General features: G+C 46.5%; 1 protein-coding gene across 1 annotated transcript in view; it reads right to left on the bottom strand.

Annotated features, from left to right (window-relative positions):
- The window catches only part of fam20cb (FAM20C golgi associated secretory pathway kinase b), a 128,919-nt gene that overhangs the window by 19,805 nt on the left and 91,589 nt on the right, over positions 1-17,525 (bottom strand). The window contains exons 4-6 of the mRNA XM_059979024.1: positions 5,905-5,997; positions 3,970-4,085; positions 2,345-2,525 (exon numbers count right to left, since the gene is read on the bottom strand). Coding sequence (XP_059835007.1) covers positions 2,345-2,525; positions 3,970-4,085; positions 5,905-5,997 — 390 coding nt within the window. The remainder of the gene's footprint in view (positions 1-2,344; positions 2,526-3,969; positions 4,086-5,904; positions 5,998-17,525) is intronic.

The raw sequence follows: 17,525 nt of genomic DNA, 5'->3' as shown, positions 1-17,525 counted from the left end.
GGAAGGCAGATTATTATCTGGTGTATTATAAGGTGTAGAGTTAGGTAAGGGAGAAATACAAAGAGATCTAGGAGTCCTTGTTCATCAGTCACTGAAGGTGAATGAGCAAGTGCAGCAGGCAGTGAAGAAGGCTAATGGAATGTTGGCCTTTATTACAAAGGGAATTGAGTACAAGAGCAAGGAAATCCTTTTGCATTTGTATAGGGCCCTGGTGAGACCACACCTGGAGTATTGTGTACAGTTTTGGTCTCCAGGGTTAAGGAAGGACATCCTGGCTGTAGAGGAAGTGCAGCGTAGATTCACAAGGTTAATTCCTGGGATGTCCAGACTGTCTTACGCAGAGAGGTTAGAGAGACTGGGCTTGTACACGCTGGAATTAAGAAGATTGAGAGGGGATCTGATTGCAACATATAAAATTATTAAGGGATTGGACAAGATAGAGGCAGGAAATATGTTTCAGATGCTGGGACAGTTCAGTACCAGAGGGCATGGTTTGAGAATAAGGGGTAGGTCATTTAGGACAGAGTTAAGGAAAAACTTCTTCTCCCAGAGAGTTGCAGGAGTCTGGAATGCACTGCCTCGGAAGGTAGTGGAGGCCAATTCTCTGGATGCTTTCAAGAAGGAGCTAGATAGGTATCTTATGGATAGGGGAATCAAGGGATATGGGGACAAGGCAGGAACTGGGTATTGATAGTAGATGATCAGCCATGTTCTCAGAATGGCAGTGCAGGCTCGAAGGGCCGAATGGTCTACTTCTGCACCTATTGTCTATTGTCTATAACAACTGCTCCCCAGGGTCTAAATGTCATTAACATCTGTTGTATAAGTCACACTGGTGTGCAAGTCAACCCCTGTCTGATCCCCAGGATCTATGTACCACAACATCTGTTGAATAAGTCACCCCTGCTCTCTATCCCAGCAAAAACTGCTCCCCAGGGTCTACGTACCATAACATCTGTTGTATAAGCCATACTAAGCATAAGATGACCCTCCAACAAACAACTGCTGATCCCAGTGTCTACTTAACGTGACATCTAGTGTATAAATCCCAGGTATATAACAGCCCAAGGTCTATCCAAGGACCTTTAATACTGTAACATCCGGAGTGCAGGCCTGTGCAGAAGCCTTCGGCATATATACAGCTGGGGTGCCTATGACTTTTGCACAGTTCTGTATGTTATGCCTCTCCAATTACCAAATTACACTTAATACTACTAAGCTAACGCAAAACTAAATAGTCTTAATTCTGTTTCCCAACCACCTTCCTATTTTAACCAGTATACAGTTCTGTGCAAAAATTTTAGGCTCGCGAACTATATAGATGTGCCTCAGACTTTTGCACAGTACTGTAGTGTGCACACTGATGTATATAATCTATTTTGGCAACCCTACCCCCTCTAACAACAACACCAGATGCCTGGGTCTATTACCATAACGTTTGGTATATAAGTCATACAGATGTATAAATTATTCCCTGCCTTTCTTCCTCCAACCGTTTATCCCAGGGTTTATTTACAGTATTATCTGGTATATAATTCATACTAGAGTATAAGATCCCCTTTCATGTTCCCCACCACTTCCTGCTTTGTTATGGACTTCAGTGCTAGGAAATCACCCCCCCCCCCCCTCCCATGGGTTTAAGGCTTTTTCCCCATTGAACTTTAGGTCAAAATTAAATAATAAAACCACATTCTAGTTTCGAAATGCATTAGGTTCCAGTAACCATTTCCAGTATTTGTTTTTACTCTTTTCAGTTTCCTAGCTTGAGATAAAGTTTTGTTAAATATGCATCAATAATGGAAAATCAGCAGTGAATTGTACAATGTCTAACATACTTAGAACATAGAACAGGACAGAGAAGCAACTCCTTTGGCCCACAATGTCTGTGTTGACTGTGGTGACAAATTAAACTAATCCCTTCAGCCTGCACGTGATCTGAGTCGCTCCAAAGCCCTTCAAGTCTAATCGCCCATTGACAGTGGATAAGACTCTCTCAGTGATCAACGATCAACTTGATACATTTACATATATTAGTAATTAGCTGTGGTGTGTTGGTGTGACATGTAATAGAAAACATCAACATTTAACCATTATAAAGAATAAAGAATTATATAAAAATCAATTTACAGATTAAAGTGTGTGTGGGTATATATGTGGAATAAAATGTGGATAAATCCATGAATGTACAAGAGCATTTCCCATGAATATGTAATCCCGAGAGGATCAACGGATATTATTATTGAATAAAGCACCGGAACACCACAGCCGCCATCTTTGTTGTCACCTCCCCTCCCACTTTAGTCCCTTCGGAAACTGCGTGCACCATATTCCCCACCAGACTTACTCTGCTCGTTTCCGTTTGTGATAGGACCGTCGCCAGGGATTCCTCCACGTCTTCCGTTTGGCCAGGGCCAGGTCCGGCAGGAAGGCCGCCAGCGATCCCTCGATCTGGTCGGGTTTCCCGCACAGGGCGTGCTCGGTGGAGCAGTAGTAGGAACACTCTCCGTAGAAGCAGACGTTGTTGGCTGCTCGGGGAGGAGGGGTGGGGTTTGGTAAGGGGGGGGGGGGGCCAGGAGAGAGAGAAAGAGGGAGGGTGCCAGTCAGCCAGGTTACCACAGGTGGCGTGTGGAGGGGATAAATGTATCGTGGGCTCCTACATGGGAAGCGGGTGGATGCCAGTATGGAACTGCAGGAACAGGCCCTTCAGCCCATCATATCTGCGCTCACCATGATGACGAATTAAACCCATCTATTCTGCTGCCACATGATCCATATCCCCGTTCCCTGCACATTCATGGGGCTGTCTAATTGCCTCTTATATCCGTGTACAGCACCTACGCTGGCACTGCCTTCTAGTGCCTACCATTCTCTGTGTAAAACACTTGTTTGCCACTGCCTTCTTCCGGGCAGTGTCTTTACAAGACAGGACAGCATTCTGACAGGCTGCATCACCATCTGGTATGGGGGTGGGGGTGGCTACTGCACAGGATCGAAATAAGCTGCAGACAGTTGTAAACGTAGTCAGCTCCATCACAGGCACTAGCCTCCATAATATCCAGGACACCTTCAAAGAGTGCTACACTCATTCTACATCTAGTGTTTCCCAACTGAAGGACTCTTTATCCTGTTATTTCATGCTCTCATTATTTAATGCTATTTATTTATATTTGCATTTGCACAGTTTGGTGTTCATCGATCCTGTTTATGGTTACTGTTCTATAGATTTGCTACATATACAAGGTGTAGCACCTGCTTAGCAACCCCCCCCCCCCCCCCAAAAAATAAGGGTCACGTGAAGCCATGGGAGCAGCCGGTGCAGATCATAAATCCTGATTATGCAACCACTGACACCAGGCAGGCAATCTCTCGAGAGTATTGATAATGGATGGGGACACCCATATTTTAAAGGCACTGCCCAGAAGAAAGCAATGGCAAACCATTTCTGTAGAAAACTCTGCCAAGAAGGAACATGGTCATAGAAAGACCGTATCACCCACGTCATATAGTGATGACTCAAATCCTGGTGGTATGTGCTTTCAAGCTTTTGTATCTTCTGCTTGATGGAAGGGGGGAGAAGAGAGAATGACCAGGATAGGAGGGGTCCTAGATAATGTTGGCTGCTTTCTTGAGGCAGTGAAGGGAGTCCATGGAGGGAGCAGTTTTGTGTGATAGATTGGGTTTGTTGTGGTCTTGAGTCATAATGCATCCAGACATGATACTTTCCAAGGTGCATCTGTAAAAGTTGGTGAGGGTTATCAGGGACAAGCCAAGTTTCCTCAATCTTCTGAAGTATTAGAGACCTTGGTGTGCTTCTCTGCAGTTTGATTCAACTGATTCACCAAGGATGACTCGGCCAGAGGCCACTCAGACACTCCTCTCCAACAATCCCCTCCCCTCTATCCCTAGTCTACCTACTGACGTGAGTGAGGAGCGATGCAGAGAAGGGATGTGGCGTTGCGAGGGCCTCACCTGGTGAGATAAAGAATGTCCTCCACAGTTTCTTATCATGGGTAACGTCTCGAATTTCCCTCGTCATGTTGACCAGTCTCCCAGCAACCGGGGGCACACGTCGGAAATCCAGGATCCTTCAAAAGGGAAAAAGGGGGTGGCACAATCAATACAGCAAAATAAACCCTCAGTCGCACTTAACTCTCGACAGGGTGGTAAAGAAGGCACATGGGGCACTTGTCTCCATTGGAGGGTAAGTGCACGGAAGCCATATTGCAGCTAATCAAACCTTGGCTGGGCCGCACTTGGAATACTGTGTGCAGTTCTTGTCACCCCATTACGGGAAGGATGCGGAGGCACTTAACACGGTGCAGAAGGGGTTTATCAGGACACTGCCTGCATTAGAGGAGTTGAGCTATGAGCCGGTTAGGAAAGATGTAAATAAGGTTGAAAGAGTACAGAGAAAATCTACAAGGATGTTGTCAGGACTAGAAGGCCTGAGTTAGAAGGAAAGATTGATTAGGTTAGGACTTTATTGCTTGGAATGTAGCAGATTGAGGGAAGATTCAACAGAGGTACACAAAGTTATGAGAGGTGTAGCTAGGGTAAATGCAAGCAGACTTTTTCCATTGAGGTTGGGTGGGACTACAACCAGAGGTCATGGGTTAAGGGTGAAAGGGGAAACGTTTAAGGGGAGCATGAGGAGAAACGCCTTCACTCAGAGGTTTATGAGAGTGTGGAACGAGCTCCCAGTGCAAGTGGTGTATGCAAGCTCGATGTCAATGTTCAAAATAAGTTTGGATAGGTACATGGATGGTAGGGTTAAGGAGGGCTTTGGTCCTGGTGCAGGTTGATGGTAATACGCAGTTTAAATGGTTCAGCACGGACTAGAGGAGATGAAGGGCCTGGTTCTGTGCTGTACTTTTCTATGGTTCTAAACTTGAGCTGTTTTCTTCAGATCATCAAAGGCTGAGGAGAAACCTTGCAGAAGGTGATAGAACTATGAGAAGTATAGAATCTTTCTCCCAGGTAGAAATGGCAACTAGTGGTGAAGAGGGGTAAAGATTACAGATATTGCAGGGAAAGGTTTTTACACAGAAGGTGTTGGGGGCAGCAATGGGCTGCCAAGGGTAATGGTGGAAGCAGATGTGATAATGGCATTTAAGAGGCTTTCCGATAGGTACATGAAGGTGCAGGGAATGGAGGGAGATGCTGCCTGGATTAGAGAGCATAGCTTATGAGGATAGGGCGTTACTCTTTATGGAGTGAAGGAGGATGAAAAGTGACTTGATAGAGGTGTACAAGATGTTAAGAGGCAAAGTTCGAGTTGACATACGGAGATTATTTTCCCCAGGATGGAAAAATTTTAAAGTGCACCAAGGTGCACAATTTTAAGGTGAACATGAGATTCTGCAGATGCTGAAAATTAGAACAACACACGCAAAATGCTGGAGGAACTCACCAGCTCAGGCAGCATCTATGGAGGGGAATAAACAGATGATGGTTCAATCCTGAAGGGTCTCGGCCTAAAACATCAACTGTTAGTTCATTTCCAGAGATACTTCCTGTCCTGTTGAGTTCCTCCAGCATTTTGGCTGTCTTGCTCATAATTTAATGCTGATTGGAGGAAAGCATACAGGAGATGTCAGAGGTAGGTTTTTTACGCAGTGTTGGACACGAGTAACACTCTACCAGGGGCAGTGATAGAGCCAGGTACATTAACGACATTTAAGAAACTCTTAGGTATGCACATAGATGATAGAAAAATGGGGGGCTATGTGGGAGGAAAGAGTTAGATTGATCTTAGAGTAGATTAAAGAGTCGGCACAACATTGTGGGCTGAAGGGCCTGTACTGCGCTGTTGTGTTTTCATTTCGATGTTGTATGAACCTAGAAGAGATTTGTGGTCCAAAGGGTTGTTCCTGTGCTGTACGGTGCGAGGTGCGGAAGTCTTACCTGTCCAGATGGAAGGCAGCAATCTCCGAGTTGTGTCTCTCATAGTCGGAGAAGTAGAAGAAGTCAGGAGGAGTCTCCTGCTCCCTGGTTTGCCTGGAAAAAACACTAAGGTTTAACGAGACATGTCTGTGGCAGGAGACTCTGTTTACTTTTACTAAAAGTGTGAAAAATAAATTTATTATCAAAGTACATACAGTACTGGGCAAAAACTATGGTGCCTAAGACTTCTGCACAGTACTGTGGCAATTTTACATATGGCACTGTACTGCTGCTGCAAAATAAAAAAAAACATGACATATGGGAGTGATGATAAACCTGATTCTGATATGGGTCTCTGTCGTGGACTGAGAGTGGGAAGGGGGAATCATGGTTGGGAAAAGGGGAAGGGAGTGGGAAACACTAGAGAGGAATTCTGTAATGATCAATAAACCAGTTGTTTGAAATCAAATGACCGTGCCTGCTGTCTCAGGGCTGGGTGTGTCTGCACTCGCGCCACCCCCACCTCTGGCACTCCGCCTCTGCTACCTGTCCCTCACCCCTCCACCCTCACCATTCCCAACATCCTTTGCTCCTGCCAGACTTACAAACTCGCTCTCCACTCCACGTTGACAAGATAGTACGTACTGTGCAAAAGCCTTAGGCGCATATATCTAGCTATAGTGCCTAAGATTTTTACACAGCCCTGTATGTATGTCACCATACACAACCCTGAGATTCATTATTTGTGGGCATACTCAATAAATCCATAACAGAATAAAAGGCATAATGGAATCAATGGAAGACCACATTAACTTGGGCATTCAGCCAGTGTGCAAAAGACACAAACAGTGCAAATATGAAAAGAATGAAATAAGGATGACAATAACAACAACAACAACAACAATAATAATAATAATAATAATAATAATAATAAATAAGCAATAAATATCGAGAACCTGAGATGAAGAGACCTTGAAAGTGAGCCCAGAGGTTGTGGGAGCAATTCAATGATGGGGCAAGTGAAGTTGAGTGAAGTTATCCCCTTTGGTTCAAGAGCCTGATGGCTGAGGGATAGTAACTGTTTCTGAAACTGGTGGAGTGAGTCCAGAGGCTCCTGTACCCTCTTCCTGATGGCAGCAGCAAGTTGAGAGCATGTCCTGAGTGGTGGGGTTCCTGAAGATGGATGCCATTTTCCAGTAACAATGCTGCTCAATGGTGGGGAGGGCTTTACCTGTGACGGACTGGGCCATATCCACAACTTTTTGTCAGACTTTCCATTCAAGGATTTTGGTGTTTCCCCTACCAGAGTGTGGTGCAGCCAGTCAATATACTCTACACCACATATCTATAGAAGTTAGTCAAAGTTTTAATGGCATGTTGAAGCTTCACAACTCCTAATAAAACAGAGGAGCTACAGTGCTTTCTTCATAATTGCTCTTACATGCTGAGCCCAGGACAGGTCCTCCAAAATGACAACACAGAGGGATTTAAAGGTGCTGACCTCTGATCCTCCAATGAGGACTGGCTCATGGGCCTCTGGTTTCCTCCTCCTGAGGTTAATAATCAGCTCCTGGGTCTTGCTGACATGGAGTAAATGGTTGATGTTGTGGCACCACTCAGCCAGATTTTCAATCTCCTTCCTGTATGCTGATTTATCACCCCCTTTGATTCTGCCGATGAAAGTGGTTGTCGTCAGCGAACTTAAATATGACTTTGAAGCTCTATTTGGCCACATGGCCATAAGTGTAAAGGGAGTAGAGCAGAGAGATAAGCACACCACCCTCTGCATGAGGTAAAAGCCACCCAGGCACTTCCTTAAGGAAAAGAGCAGTTTATTCCCTGACGGAGGGAACAAAGGCTGGTGTCAATGAGATTATAAATGCAGCATCCAGGCCATGCTCTCTTCTCACTACTACCATTCAGAAGGAGGGAGGTGTAATTGCCTGAGATCCCACACCATCAGGCTCAGGAACAGTTATTACCCTTCAACCAACAGGCTCCTGAACCAGTGTGGCTAACTTCACTCATCTCGACACTGAACAGGTCAGGACCAGGTTTAATATCACCAGTAGATAAGTTAGATATGGCCCTTGTGGCTAAAGGGATCAAGGGGTATGGAGAGAAAGCAGATACAGTGTTCTGAGTTGGATGATCAGCCATGATCATACTCAATGGCGGTGCAGGCTCAAAGGGCCGAATGGCCTACTCCTGCACCTATTTTCTATGTTTCTAGATGTTATGAAATTTGTTGTAATGGGCTGCAGTACTTTGCAATACATAACAAGAAAAACTGTGAATTACAGTAAATATATATATAGTTAAATTCAACAAGTAGTGAGGTAGTGTTCATGGGTTCAATGTCCATTCAGAACGAGGATGGTAGAGGGGAAGAAGCTGTTCCTGAAATGTTGAGTGTGTGCCTTCAGGCTCCTGTACCTCCTCCCTGCAACCTCTGGACTCACTTTCAAGGACTCCACAACCCATGTCCTCAGTATTATTATTTTATTTTTTTACTTTCATAATTTGTCTTCATTTGCACAGTGGTTATTAGTCAGTCTTTGTTTTTGGACAGTTTTTAGAAATTGTACTTTCCTGTGGATGCCTGCAAGAAAGTGAATCTCAGGGTAGGACCTGGTGACACATACGTACTTTGATAATAAATTCGCTTCGACGACCTTTCTGCGTGATAATGATGAGGCTCAGATGCCAACTTCACAACCGGAGTTGCCAGCAGCAGCAACTCACCAGGAGAGGTCGGAATTGCTCTGTTAATTCGGGGGGTTGTAAATTAATGTAGTGGAATGAGCGTGATGAGGGACGAGACAGAGATGACCATTTTCTGACAAAATTATTGAAACTGAGTTTTCTATTGCGTTCCAAAAGCCCTCTTCACCACCCTATCTACATGAGACTCCACTTTCAGGGAACTATGCACAGTTATTCCTAGATCTCTCTGTTCCTCTGCATTCCTCAATGCCCTACCATTTACCCTGTATGTTCTATTTGGATTATTCCTGCCAAAATGTAGAACCTCACACTTCTCAGCATTAAACTCCATCTGCCAACGTTCAGCCCATTCTTCTAACCGGCATAAATCTCCCTGCAAGCTTTGAAAATCCACCTCATTATCCACAACACCTCCTACCTTAGTATCATCGGCATACTTACTAATCCAATTTACCACCCCATCATCCAGATCATTTATGTATATTACAAACAACATTGGGCCCAAAACAGATCCCTGAGGCACCCCGCTAGTCACCGGCCTCCATCCCGATAAACAATTATCCACCACTACTCTCTGGCATCTCCCATCTAGCCACTGTTGAATCCATTTTATTACTCCAGCATTAATACCTAACGACTGAACCTTCTTAACTAACCTTCCATGTGGAACTTTGTCAAAGGCTTTGCTGAAGTCCATATAGACTACATCCACTGCCTTACCCTCGTCAACATTCCTCGTAACTTCTTCAAAAAAATTCAATAAGGTTTGTCAAACATGACCTTCCACACACAAATCCATGCTGGCTACTTCTAATCAGATCCCGTCTATCCAGATAATTATAAATACTATCTCTAAGAATACTTTCCATTAATTTACCCACCACTGATGTCAAACTGACAGGTCTATAATTGCTAGGCTTCCTTCTAGAACCCTTTTTAAACAATGGAACCACATGAGCAATACGCGAATCCTCCGGCACAATCCCCGTTTCTAATGACATATTAAAGATCAGAGCTCCTGCTATTTCTACACAAACTTCCCTCAAGGTCCTGGGGAATATCCTGTCAGGACCCGGAGATTTATCCACTTTTAAATTTCTTAAAAGCGCCAGTACCTCCAACTCTTTAATTGTCATAGGTTCCATAACTTCCTTACTTGTTTCCCACACCTTAGACAATTCAATATCCTTCTCCTTAGTGAATACCGAAGAGAAGAAATCATTCAAAATCTCTCCCATCTCCTTCGGTTCCACACATAGCTGACCACTCTGATTCTCTAAGGGGCCAATTTTATCCCTCACTATCCTCTTGCTTTTAATATAATATAACTGTAGAAACCAAATATTGTGTGCAGTTCTGGTCACCGAATTATAGGAAAGATATCAATAAATTAGAGAGAGTGCAGAGACGATTTACTAGGATGTTACCTGGGTTTCAGCAATTAAGTTACAGAGAAAGGTTGAACAAGTTAGGTCTCTATTCATTGGAGCGTAGAAGGTTGAGGGGGGATTTGATCGAGGTATTTAAAATTTTGAGAGGGATAGATAGAGTTGACGTGAACAGGCTGTTTCCATTGAGAGTAGGGGAGATTCAAACTAGAGGACATGATTTGAGAGTTAGGGGGCAGAAGTTTAAGGGAAACACGAGGGGGTATTTCTTTACTCAAAGAGTGATAGCTGTGTGGAATGAGCTTCCTGTAGAAGTAGTAGAGGCCAGTTCAGTTGTGTCATTTAAGGTAAAATTGGATAGGTATATGGACAGGAAAGGAGTGGAGGGTTATGGGCTGAGTGCGGGTAGGTGGGACTAGGTGAGATTAAGGGTTCGGCACGGACTAGGAGGGCCAAGATGGCCTGTTTCCGTGCTGTGATTGTTATATGGTTATTAGCAGAATGCAAATATACAATTTCTTGCTGAACAAAACAGTTCCTGCTTTCCGGTGCAGTACGGGGTCACCCACACATGCCTTAATGCGATTAAAATCTGAACCATAGTTGGAAGCTGGGAGCCAGAGGCAGTTACAGATAGAGTCATAGAACCCTACAGCATAGGAACAGGCCCCTAAGCCCATCTAGAGCATACTGATCCAATCTTCTGCCTAGTCCCGTCTAACTGCACCTGGACCATATCCCTCTAAACCCCTCCCATCCATGTACTTATCCAAACTTCGCTCAGGAAATAGCAGGGAGCCACATAGATCCTTCAACCTTCTGCAATATCCAGTCAAGTCACGGCTGATCCAGTTGCAACCTCAGCTCTGCATTCCCGCCCACCTTTCATCCTCATGATTTTCACGAATCCTTCCGCCTCTTCCTTACACACGTGACATCCCGAGTTCCAAAGATATGTGATCTTGCTAAACTATGTCTTAAATTGGGATCCCTTAATTTTAAGCTGTGACCCTGCCCTATCCCCCCCCCCCCCCAAACTTCAGATTCAGCACAGAAATAGTCCTTTCTTCTATCAGGACCTTGAGGCTTTCTAAAGCATTGAACCCTGCTAATTGAACCATTGGACCATTGGTAAGACCATTGTTCGTGTGACAGTCAACCAACCAGATCAATGAGTCAGACCCAGATAAACACAAGCACTCGGCAAAACCCACACTCGTCTAGTGATGAAACAATTGTGACCAAACCTCCAAGCTCGGCAAACAACCTGAGCACCAATCTTCTCGTTCATTTCATGCTATACCTACGTATCTCCCTCATAGTTTTATGTAACTTTGTCACGCATCCCTTCCACCCCATGGAAAAGAAACCCAGTCTATCCCATCTCTCCTTAAACTGAAATGCTCCTCCCCGGGTTAACATCCTCGCAGAAACACAAGAGACCGGAATCTTCGGCAGAAAAACAAATGAAGCCACACACATAGAATGCTGGAGGAACTCAGCAGGTCAGACAGCGTCCATAGAGAGGGAAAAAAAACAGTCAGTGTTTCGCGTCCGAGACCCATCACAAGGATGGAAAGGAAGGGTAAAGAAGTCAGAATAGCAAGCTAGAGGAAGGAGAAGGGGTAGGAGTTGGCAGGCGATAGGGGAGACCAGTTGAGGGGGAAGGTGGGTGGGGGGTGGAATGGGGTTAAAGTATGAAACTGGCAGGTGACAGGTGAAACCAGGTGAGGGGGAAGGTGGGTGGGGGGTGGAATGAGGTTAAAGTATGAAGCTGGCAGGGGACAGGTGAGACCAGTTGAGGGGGAGGGTGGGTGGGGGGTGGAATGGGGTTAAAGTATGAAGCTGGCAGGTGACAGGTGAGACCAGGTGAGGGGGAAGGTGGGTGGGGGGGTGGATCGAGGTTAAAGTATGAAACTGGTAGGTGACAGGTGAGACCAGGTGAGGGGGAAGGTGGGTGGGGGGTGGAATGGGGTTAAAGTATGAAGCTGGCAGGTGACAGGTGAGACCAGGTGAGGGGGAAGGTGGGTGGGGGGGTGGATCGAGGTTAAAGTATGAAACTGGTAGGTGACAGGTGAGACCAGGTGAGGGGGAAGGTGGGTGGGGGGTGGAATGGGGTTAAAGTATGAAACTGGCAGGTGACAGGTGAGACCAGGTGAGGGGGAAGGTGGGTGGGGGGTGGAATGGGGTTAAAGTATGAAGCTGGTAGGTGACAGGTGAGACCAGGTGAGGGGGAAGGTGGGTGGGGGGTGGAATGGGGTTAAAGTATGAAGCTGGCAGGTGACAGGTGAGACCAGGTGAGGGGGAAGGTGGGTGGGGGGTGGAATGGGGTTAAAGTAGGAAGCTGGCAGGGGACAGGTGAGACCAGGTGAGGGGGAAGGTGGGTGGGTGGTGGAATGGGGTTAAAGTATGAAGCTGGCAGGGGACAGGTGAGACCAGGTGAGGGGGAAGGTGGGTGGGGGGGGGGTGGAATGGGGTTAAAGTATGAAGCTGGTAGGTGACAGGTGAGACCAGGTGAGGGGGAAGGTGGGTGGGGGGGTGGAATGGGGTTAAAGTATGAAGCTGGCAGGGGACAGGTGAGACCAGGTGAGGGGGAAGGTGGGTGGGGGGTGGAATGGGGTTAAAGTATGAAGCTGGCAGGGGACAGGTGAGACCAGGTGAGGGTGAAGGTGGGTGGGGGGTGGAATGGGGTTAAAGTATGAAGCTGGCAGGGGACAGGTGAGACCAGGTGAGGGGGAAGGTGGGTGGGGGGGGTGGAATGGGGTTAAAGTATGAAGCTGGCAGGGGACAGGTGAGACCAGGTGAGGGGGGGGTGGAATGCGGTTAAAGTATGAAGCTGGCAGGGGACAGGTGAGACCAGGTGAGGGGGAAGGTGGGTGGGGGGTGGAATGCGGTTAAAGTATGAAGCTGGCAGGTGACAGGTGGAATAGGTAAAGGCTGAAGCTGATAGGACAGGAGAGTGGACCATGGGAGAAGCGGAAGGAGGAGGTGAACCAGGGGGACATGATAGGCAGGTGAGAAGAGAGGGGGTGAGAGGTGAGCCGGGATGGGAAATGGAAAAAGAAAGAGGGAGGGGAGAGAAATTATTGGAGGCTAACCAGACGGAATATGAGGTGTTGCTCCTGCAACTTGAGTGTCCTCATCGTGACAGTAGAGGATCCCATGGACTGACATGTTGGAATGGGAGTAGAAACCAATAGGTGATGAGTGACTGCTGGTGAGAGCAGATGAGGGGGGGGGAGGCTGTTTCTGCTGTGAGAGAAAAAAATAGCCGGAACAACTCCAAGCAGTATCTGTGGAGGGAAAGGAAATGCCGACGTTTCAGGTCGAAACCCTGCATTGCGCTGGATCTCTGCTCCACCCTCATCACCCACATTCTACAGCAGCGTGAATGGAACGGTGATAAAGAAACATCGTTCATCTGGAAAGAATGCAGAGGATGCTGCCAGGACTCCTGGGCCTTGGTTATAGAGAGAGGTTGCACAGGCCGGGGCCTTATTCCTTGGAATCTAGGAGGCCGAGGGGCGACCAGAAGGTTTGTTAAATAATGAGGGCCATAGATAGGGTGAATGCACAGTTTTTTTCCCAGGGAAAGGAAGCCAAAAACTAGAGGATATCGGTTTAAGACAAAAGGGTGAAGATTTAAAATGGGCCTGTGTGGAGGGTGTGTGTGAAATTCCTCAGAGATCGGTGCATATATGAATTGAGCTGTCAGAGAAAATGGTTGAGGCAGATACCAATAGCAACATTCAAAACATTTAGATGGGAGGGGTTTATTTATTTGTATTGAGATACCCCGCAGAATAGGCCCTTCTTTCCCTTCCAGCTGCACTGGCCAGCAATTTCCTCAATTTGGTCAGAGTCGAATTACAGGACAATTTATCGTGACCAATTAACCTACTAACCAGTATGCCTTTGTACTGTGGGAGGAAAACCACGCGGTCATGGGGTGAATGTACCAACTCATTACAGGTAGCAGCAGGAAGTGAGCCTGGGTTGCTTGTACTTTAAAGCGCTGTGCCAGCCACCACACGAGTGTGCTGTGGAGGGATATGGGCCTAACATGAGAAAGAGGTATTACCTTGCTGGGCACCATGGTTGGCATGGGCTAGATAGGCTGAAGCGCCTGTATTAATCTATGAATCTAACTCCACACAACATCACAGGTGTGGCCTAACCAACTGTAACAGGCTGTCCCTGCTCTTCTACTCTGTCGCAGTCACTGAAGGTTGAAACATTCAAGATATTTAAAATATATGTTAATATGCACTCTTCACTACCCTACCTACGTGCTGCTACTTTCAGGGACCTCAAGCTCCCTCTGTTCATCAACGCTCCCTGGGGTCTTGCCATTTACTGTGCATGTCCTAGCCCACTTAACCTTTCCAAGTCCATTGCTTCACATCTGTCAGCAGTAAATCCCATCTGTCATTGTTCAGAAGAGCCGGAATTAGAATCACTGACACACAGTACTGTGAAAAAGTTTTAGGCGCATACTGTATGTACAGCTAGGGGCTGCCTGAGACTTTTACACAGCACTCTAGTAATCTTATGTATTGCACTGTACTGCTGCCCCTCAAAAAAAGCTAATTTCATGACATGTGAGTGATGATAAACCTGATTCTGATATGGGTCTCTATTGTGGAGGGAGTGGGAAGCACCAGAGAGACATTCTGTAATGACTAATAAACCAATTGTTTGGAATCATTTGACCTTGCCTGGTGTCTCAGCGCGTGATGTGTTTACACCCATGCCACTGCCCACCGCCCCCCCCCACCACCTCTGGCACTCCTTCTCTGCCACGTGTCCTACACCGCTCCCATGTCACCCCACCCTCACCATCCCCAACATCCTTTGCTCCACCCAGATCTACAATCTCGTTCTCCACTCCACACTGACAAATACAGCACTGTGTAAAAGTCTCAGGCCCCCAGCTATAAACGTATGTCATGCAAATTGTTCTGTGGCAGCAGTACACTGCCAAGCCTGGCAGTACAGTGCAACGTATTAAAAAATTACTGTAAGTTACAGTAAAATTCGGAAAGTATCTCTGCATAAATACACTGATTAAATATTCTAATTCAAAAGGAACACGGTACAAAGACGCAGAACTGAACCAAATCGTAGAAGAGCAGCATGCGGATAGTGCGACGCTATTACAACTCAGGGCAGTGCAGTTCAGAGTTCAATTCCAATGCCATCTGACAGAAGTTTGTACGTCCTTCCCATGAGAGTGTGGGTTTCGTCCGGGGGCTTCGGTTTCCTCCCACATCCCAAAGACGGACCAGTTGTAGGTTAATTGGTCGGTGTCCTGTGGTTAAGTGAGGATTAAATCGGGGGGGGGGGGGGTTGCTGGGTGTTCCGTGCTGCATCTCTAAACAAACAAACAAGTGAATAAACAAATCGCGCAAAAGAAAAGTAGCGAGTTAGCATTCATGGGCTTGTTGCCCATTTGGAAATCCGATGGTGGAGAACACTGCATGCGTGTCTTCAGGCTCCTATACCTCCTCCTTTGTGGTAGTAACGAGAAGAAGGCATGACCAGATTAGTGAGGGTCCTTAATGATAGATGCTACCTTCTTGAGTCACTTTAAGGGGCATTTAAACAGACGCATGAACAGGCAGTGAGTGGATGAAGATGGACTATGTTCAGGCAGAAGTGCTGTGGTTTAAATTGGGATCATGGTCAGAACAGTCATAATGGGCCAAAGGGCCTCTACTTTACCTTTCAATGTGCTATAGAGTCATGGAGCAACAACATCTCAGAAACAGAGCCTTCGGCCCATCAATCCATGCTGACCACAGAGCACAACCAGCTAGTCCCCATGTCCTGTGCTTGGTCCAGATCATTCAAAGTCCTGCCCCTATCCAAGTGCTCCTACTGCATCTGCCTCAATCAATCTACCTTGCAGCTGACCAGGAACTAACCAACACATCACCAGCACCAGCCTATTCCCCACCATGGCCATATATACAGAAACGGTTCAGGAATAAGGCCGGCAATATCATGTAGAATCTCATCTACCCTTCTCGCGGACTGTGTGCCCCACTCCCATCAGGGAGGAGGCTACGTAGCATCCACACCAGGATCACCAGCCTCAAAAACAGTGAGGCTAATCAACATCTCTGCCCACTACCCACTCCTCCATATGCCCCACGATCACTGCGTTATCATTTCCTGTCAGTGTCATCCAATGTACAAGCCTGTGCCCGTTGTCACTTTATGGATATACAATCGATCTCTGTATAGGCTATCCAATGTATTTATATTTCTCTACACTCTCCTCTTTAACCCCTTACCTTTCCTACCCACCTGGATTCACCTATCACCACCCAGCCAGTCCTCCTTCCCCTCTCCCCACCTTTTCATTCTGGCCTCTTCCCCCTTCCTTTCCATTCTGAAGAAGGGCCTCGGTCCAAAGCGTCTTCTGTGTGTTCATTTCCACAGATGCGCTCTGATTTGCTGAGTTCCTCCCGTGTTTTGTGTGTGCTGCTCTGGATTTTCAGCATTGGCAGACTTTCTCATGTTTATATTATTAAATTATCGTGTTTTTTTTTGTCCTGAATCAGATCTGGAGTAGCAATTATTTCTGCCTCCTTTACACTTGTGTACTGGAAATGACATTAAACAATCTTGTATCCTCTCCACATCGAGCCTATCGAGAGCCTCAGGGTTCTCTCCTGGAATATCCTCTCCACATCGAGCCTATCGAGAGCCTCAGGGTTCTCTCCTGGAATATCCTCTCCACATCGAGCCAGCCTAACGAGAGCCTCAGGGTTCTCTCCTGGAATATCCTTTCCACATCGAGCCAGCCTAACGAGAGCCTCAGGGTTCTCTCCTGGAATATCCTCTCCACATCGAGCCTATCGAGAGCCTCAGGGTTCTCCCCTGGAATATCCTCTCCACATCAAGCCAGCCTATCGAGAGCCTCAGGGTTCTCTCCTGGAATATCCTCTCCACATCGAGCCTATCGAGAGCCTCAGGGTTCTCTCCTGGAAAATCCTCTCCACATCCAGACTGTGTGGGAACCTCAGGGTTCTCTCCTGGAAAATCCTCTCCACATCCAGACTGTGTGGGAACCTCAGGAACCTCTGTACTTCAATCTCCTGGTTCCGAATGCCCTGTGGGGTGAGTCTCCTTGCTCACAGCAGAGTGCTTAACCAGCCCGTATAGCAGCAGACCCACAAACAGTGCAAGGCACCAAGCTCCTGTGAGGGAGGGGGACCAGAGACTGTATTCAGGACTGAAGGTGATTGTTTCAAGTTTAATTGTCACTCAACCATACATGGACACCCATGAATACAGCACGAGACCCAATTTCCCTCGGGATCAATAAAGTACGTCTGTCTGTCTGAAATAGCGTTACTCCGGGGTCCAATGTACAAAACACAGTACCAACAATCATACACAGCACAAGGGTACATATAGCAAATATAAGACATCAGTAAAATGCAGTCACACAAAAAAACAGTATTAGCCCAAGACCCTGAGTCCATAAATGACTTGGAATCCAAATTACAGTCACAG

Source organism: Hypanus sabinus, chromosome 9 (assembly GCF_030144855.1).
Source record: "Hypanus sabinus isolate sHypSab1 chromosome 9, sHypSab1.hap1, whole genome shotgun sequence".
Classification (NCBI taxonomy): Eukaryota; Metazoa; Chordata; class Chondrichthyes; order Myliobatiformes; family Dasyatidae; genus Hypanus; species Hypanus sabinus.
The sequence above is the reverse complement of the archived record's forward strand: the minus strand, read 5'-3'. Positions and strand labels throughout refer to the sequence as shown.